The sequence below is a fragment of the Scylla paramamosain genome, chromosome 42, assembly GCF_035594125.1.
Source record: "Scylla paramamosain isolate STU-SP2022 chromosome 42, ASM3559412v1, whole genome shotgun sequence".
Lineage (NCBI taxonomy): Eukaryota > Metazoa > Arthropoda > Malacostraca > Decapoda > Portunidae > Scylla > Scylla paramamosain.
Window position 1 is genome coordinate 8,845,001 of NC_087192.1, and position 7,001 is coordinate 8,852,001.

At 41.2% G+C, this 7,001-nt stretch overlaps 1 protein-coding gene across 4 annotated transcripts in view; it reads right to left on the reverse strand.

The window, feature by feature from the left end:
* Nucleotides 1–2,986, reverse strand: part of LOC135093158 (alanine--glyoxylate aminotransferase-like) — a 34,979-nt gene extending 31,993 nt beyond the window's left edge. For 2 of the 4 annotated variants that reach the window (XM_063992077.1, XM_063992076.1), the window contains exon 1: nt 2,848–2,986. In XM_063992077.1, the coding sequence (XP_063848147.1) occupies nt 2,848–2,964 (117 nt within the window). In that variant the 5' untranslated portion in view covers nt 2,965–2,986. Of the gene's footprint in view, nt 1–1,075; nt 1,361–2,847 lie in introns of those variants that run through there. The other 2 variants (XM_063992078.1, XM_063992079.1) reach the window with 2 other exon arrangements.
* Nucleotides 2,987–7,001: the final 4,015 nt, after the last annotated feature.

The window sequence follows — 7,001 nt, forward strand, 5'->3', positions numbered from 1 at the left end:
GAATATCAGTAAGTAGATGAATGTAGTGACAAAATAAATACATTGATAGATAAATAGGCGCAGATAAGTAAAGAAATAGAAAGATAGATAGATCAATAATATATATATATATATATATATATATATATATATATATATATATATATATATATATATATATATATATATATATATATATATATATATATATATATATATATATATATATTTATATATATATATATATATATATATATATATATATATATATATATAGAGAGAGCCGAGAGAGAGAGAGAGAGAGAGAGAGAGAGAGGAGAGAGAGAGAGGAGAGAGAACGAGGAGGAGAGAGAGAGGACGAGGAGAGAGAGACGAGAGAGAGAGAGAAGAGAGAGAGAGAGAGAGATGAGAAGATGAATGCGTAAATCGAATATGCTAGATATAATAATAAAATCGAGGCAGGTCTGTACATTCACTGATTTACTTATTGTCTTCTTGTTGTCTGGTGTGGGGTGCCCCGGCTCGCGGCGACACGGTAACCGGCACGGCCTGTTTACCAGAATGTAGTACTATTTGTTGAAAGCACATCTTTCTTCCTCTGTTTAATCTGCTTTATTTGAGAGAAGTCACGGTCGAAGTGAGGGAGATTGGGTATGTTGTAGGTAACTCTAGTGGCAGACCCTCGGTGACACCTTCTCAGCAACCAACCCACAGTGCCGCCCTGTCTCACTTCTGCGTGCTGCCCCACCGCTGCTGACCACGCTGGAACTGCTTTTTCAAACGATTTCAGCATTTCCTCTCGATTATTCCTAACAAGTTCTATTAGAAGTTGTTTAGGTTTTCAATAATGTGTTCACGACTGTAAGCACCACTGGTGAAAAAAACAAGAAAAAAAAAAACAAGCAAACATAAGAAATCGGCTGATCATCTCTATATATATCCTTTAAAAAAAAAAAGTTCTTATGAGACCTAATCGTTTACGAATCCGGCCTGAACTGCATTACAACATTGAGGGTCAAACATCTTAATAAGCTGACTCTGCTCCTCTAATATCCTTTCTGAGGTGTAAGAACTAAAACTGTAAACATGTAACTACCTTACAAAGTCACTTGAAAAGCAGATCAGGAGCCCAGCAGTGCCAGCAGAGCAGTGGAGCAAGTCGCCAGAACCTCGCCTTGTTAATGCTAACTGGAGCAAGTGAGATAGTGTGCACGGCGCCTCGCTCCTTACATGCTCTAAACACATCCAACTGTTTTTTTTTCTTCTATTTTTTAAAACAAACATCCGAGTAATAAAGTCATTCTCTTCTCATCACTGAGTGCGTAGGAAAGTTAAGTGCGATGCACGGATGACTGGGTGAACTATAGATTTCCACGTGATCTGAATGCGTCTACTTGCCCTAGATACTCGTACGTCCGGCAGCGGGGTGCGCCTAGGCCAATTCCATAACTTATCTTTCCGAGAGGCTTGGGAAATGAGCGGGATGACGGTGTTGTGCTGATAACGCGGTACCATTTCGTAATAATACTGATAACTCTGTATATTCTTGTCTGACTCTTGCAAATTATGTAGGCACACTAAATCTTCATATCTTTGTGGAGAGCCCGATTTTTATTATTCCGGGGACACTTTATAACGCTGACGACTCCCTGTATCTGGCGTTTATTCTGATTCCTTAAAAAAATGCTGGTCTCATAAAATCTTCCACTCCTTATGATAGCTAATCCAGAAGAGTCTAATCATATCCTTCAAGCACGAATACGCTATACTCGTATCTTACCGTGGTCTTCTGAGGCTTGTAACACCTGCAGACACATTGACCAGCGGCTCTCAGGCTTTTTCGTGAGCTGTCCTATTAAGAACATTTCAGTCTTTCGTGACCCATAGTAAATTAACGCGAAAGAAGATGCACAATGATGTATGCACTTTATCTGTGTCCCTGCGACCCATCAAAATTGTCCTCACGACCCAACTTTGGCTCACGACCCATAGTTTGAGAACCACTGCATTAAACCGTAGACTCTATACCCAGTAGGTAGCCAAGGAGGGTCAAATCTTGGTTTTCTCAGACACCAAAACTCCTCCTTCCCCGAATCCAATTCCTTTGAGAATGATCCCCACCAGACAGCTTGGCGCCTCGTGACGTCACGGTCACAAGAGGTCAGCCCAGGTCAAGAGAGGCGGAGCGGGAAGCCAATCAGATTAATGCTAATGACAGCACCTGCACCTGGTGGGGACAGATTCCGAGCGTCCACCAGGGAACGAGGAGGGGAAGAGAAAGTTCTGTGAAAAAAGTGTTTATATATATATATATATATATATATATATATATATATATATATATATATATATATATATATATATATATATATATATATATATATATATGGAGAGAGAGAGAGAGAGAGAGAGAGAATACATCTAAAAAGAAAAAAAAAAGACAGCAGGCAATAAATAATAAGATAACTATGACAAAAAACACTAACATGACACACATACACACACACACACACACACACACACACACACACACACACACACACACACACACACACACACACACACACAAAGCCTTTGAGACTAATCTTTCACACCTCAGACAATGACCAACACCTGGGCATTTAGCTCACTCCCGCGGGACCCGCTCCGCCACCTGTAACTGAATATCCAAGACGCCATTTCCTAACACCTCCTGTGGAGCCCTTAGCTACCTTACATCGCCACGCTTCAATGTGTTAGCAAAGCCCGCATCACCACATACGGGGCACACGCAGAAGTTGATAAATCAATAGCGATTGAAGAGCAGTGTTCAGTAATCCAGCTGCGGGTGTCCCCTGTGTGTGTGGGTGATTAGTGACTACTTCACACCTGGGAGCCGGTGAAGGTGTGAAAAGCTGACCCAGGGGCATACAGGTGACCTCGCCCTTCCCGGCTCAGCAACAATGAAGCGCCGTGCAGCTGTGTTACACCTCCACAGGTGCGCATGCTGGGCACTGCTGTTCTGTATCTAGCGACAAAAAACACGAGAACATAAGCACATGAGAATATATACGTAGATCACTACAAGAAGCTATTACCCTTACTAGCGGCAATATATATATATATATATATATATATATATATATATATATATATATATATATATATATATATATATATATATATATATATATATATATATATTCATCTATCATCCCTACCCGTAAACTGTCTAATCTTTTAAAGCCCACTATTGCCTTTGCGTTAAGATCTGAAAACAGACCGCTCTCCTATTTGAGCACCAAATTCTTCTCTCAGTTTTAAGTTCAACCTTATCAAGCCCGAACCCGTTACTTCTTGCCTGAGGTGATACATTGTTTCTGTTGTTGTTACTGCAGCTTCTCTCTGTAGTGGTGGAGGAGCTGACGCTGATACTGGCAAGTAAAGCACTCAAATAGCTCTCAATTAAATAATAGACACAGTGACGGATGACGGAGAGGATGAGTAAACTATATCATGATACACATGCGACGAGCAGTATGACGATGGAATGTCATAATATAGATATACAGCTTAAAGAGGAAAGCATACAGTGAGGATATTCGGTACACTACTACCCCATGTAGTATTCCACCCAGTCATTTAAACCTTCCCAACATATCCCCACCCATATCACGTCTGTCAAAAGCTCCGTTCATAACAATATGAGAGAGAGAGAGAGAGAGAGAGAGAGAGAGAGAGAGAGAGAGAGAGAGAGAGAGAGAGAGAGAGAGAGAGATCGCCAAGGTTATTTTATTCAACAGGAGGCAAGAAGTCTGTACTAGTGCCTCCCCTCCTCTCTCTCACTCTCTCTCTCTCTCTCTCTCTCTCTCTCTCTCTCTCTCTCTCTCTCTCTCTCTCTCTCTCTCTCTCTCTCTCTCAAAATCGTACATAAGTACAGTACGTTCTTCATATACGTAAGTGACGTAATCAGAAAGTGCGTGCGTGCGTGCGTGCATATGTGTGTGTGTGTGTGTGTGTGTGTGTGTGTGTGTGTGTGTGTGTGTGTGTGTGTGGTGACCTGCTGGGGGCACGGCGGCAGAGGCCCTGAGGAATGAGAAGGAGCAGATGTAAACAAAGTAGGAGCCTTTGTACAGAGTAGCCACGTGCCCGGCCCTCCCTCCTCACGCACGGCCTTTGTCTCCCAATTATCCTGCCCCTCCTGGTTCATGTCACTCAGCCTTTCGCAGCACAAGACTCGTGGCTCGTGTGGTGCGATTGCTACGTGGGGTGAAGGGAGGAAGCACTACTCTAGGAACCATATTTCTGATACGCTTCCGTGCCGCACCACCATTTAATCAAAAATGTTTTAGTTGAAGTGACACGGGTTTTTAAGGGTGTTTTAATTTCAATCCTTGTAACACACTAATAAGATTTATATATTATTAGTAGGAGAAACACTCTTGATAACCTGGCTAATCATGTCTGTGGCCTTTGAAAATAGTCGCGGTGAGAGAGCAGAGCGTGTCAGAATACAGGCCTGTGCAGAGCTGCGGCGTGGACGGAACAGGCCGGGGTGAGCGTGGCAGGAAAGAGGACTGACTGGCTGGCGTGGTGGGTGCCAATGAGCCGTAGTGTGTTCGGTGTCCCAGAGATGTGACCACTGACACGTATTATATACCGACCCTTTCAGCCTCTCGCCATTCCCACACGCTCTCTTCTAATTAATGAGGATGTCAGGTATTTACGTGCGTCAAGGAAACGCTGGCCAGAACCTTCCAGGAACTGCGGATCGTCATGGGTTGGGGAGGATATATATATATATATATATATATATATATATATATATATATATATATATATATATATATATATATATATATATATATATATATATATATATATATATATATATATATATATATATATATATATATATATATATATATATATATATATATATATATATATATATGTGTGTGTGTGTGTGTGTGTGTGTGTGTGTGTGTGTGTGTGTGTGTGTGTGTGTGTGTGTGTGTGTGTGTGTGTGTGTGTGTGTGTGTGTGTGTGTGTGTGTGTGTGTGTAATGTGTGTGTGTGTGTGTGTGTGTGTGTGTGTGTGTGTGTGTGTGTGTGTGTGTGCTTCCATCTTTCATATGATTGTTCGATCATGATGAAGTCCCTGCATTTTCATTATACTCGCTTTATAATTATGTTCTGTGAACGCACACTTGGTCTAACTGTTCTTCTGGCGTGCCGGGGAAGTGAGGCAGAAAAATCTCACATAATAACATAAAGGAAGCTGCAAAAAGCTAGCAAGCCTACTCGCGCCAGTCTCTTCAACAAACATTAACTTGTCTAATATTTCCATAAAGCTCCCTACTGACTGTATTATTAAACTGATACCTGAATTTATACGTGTCACGTACAACATTTTTTTCAAGACGCAACATTTTCCATCTCCTTTTTTTAATCAAATCTATCTTTACCGAGACTGAACCCGTTACTTCTCCTGTCCTGTGTGCTAACGCCAAGGATCTTGTCTACATGGCCCTTGTTATTAGATCTCTGATAACAAGGGCTATGTATGTAAACAAGATCTCTTACGTTAACAATCACGTCAGCGATCAACAACCTCTTCAGAAAGGGATTATACGTATATTCCTCTCCCCTTATATTAAAGATATACAGCACTTCACAAGAAACCAGCTACTGCACACTCCTACACCCGAACAGTAGCCTACGTTGTCAGGCATGCAGCTACAGCACTGATGATAAGTTACCTCCTTCAATCAAGCCTTTTCATTTCCTATTACACGAAACTATTCAAACCTTAACCTGCTCAGTATTACCACCACAAACAACAGTGTCAGCTGGAGCTTTTTCCACTCATTAACCAGAGAATAAGATGTCTTCTGTGGCAATAACCCTGAAAACAACAAACTACCTTTCTTTCTTTGTTTATTTATCTATCTATCCGTCTATCTATATGTCTATCTATCTATGTACATACGTGTACCGTTCCTTCCTTCTTTCTTTCTTTCTTTTTCTTTCTGTCCATCTATTTATGTCATATCTATCTATCTACTAATTAATTTATCTATCTATCTATCTATCTATCTATCTAATGACCTATTTATCTATCTATTTGTCTATCTATATGACTATCTATCTATGTACCTCTTTCTTTCATTTCATCCCTTTCTTTTTCTTTGTCTAACTATCTATCTATCTATCTATCTATCTATCTATCTGTGTCTATCTATCTACGAGTATTTGTCTTTTTGTTTCTCTAAGTCTTTTCTCTCAAGTCATGGTGGGTCGAGGTTTATGACAGCTCTCCTCCATTAAACAGCTTAGCCGAATACATCTTCCCTTGCCAGCTGTATTTCTCTATAATCTTCCTTTATAGAGTCTATTCATCTCTGCTTCGGTCTTCCTTTCCCTATCATTTCTTCTTTATGTACACGTATATATGTATGGAAGTAATGTATGTATGTATGTCATATTATAGTAAGAAGAGAAGATCAGGAACCGATCAAAAGAGCCTGAAAAAAAGAGAGAGAGAAAAAAAACAGTTAAGAGAAGATCGAGGGTAAGACAGAAAGCGAAATTGAGGGATGGAATTGCTGCAGAATTGCAAAGGACTGGAGTCACAGAAGAAGAAGCAAAGGTCGGAAACAACCGGAGGAAACTCGTACATGGCGCCAGCCCCTCACTCTAGAGAAAGGGCGATAGGAGAGGATGCTTGTATCTTTATAACTACACAAAACACCAGACACCACCGCCACCACCACCGCCAGTACCGTCGTGTTGTCGCCGTGGCAGGCATCCATAACTAAGTGACAAGCGAAGGTAGTGTAAGACTCGATCTTCTGCAAGACGGCTTCCTGATTCACTCTGGACAAGAGAGACTTAGCGCACAGGTGACCGATGACAGTGGCAGGTAAATATCCTTCCGTACGTAAACATTTCGCTGAGGTCAGTGAACCGGTCTGTAATACTGGTGAGCATCGCCCGTGGCCTTTGTTGCTGGGTATGTTACTGGTGGTGCTGCTGCTGCTA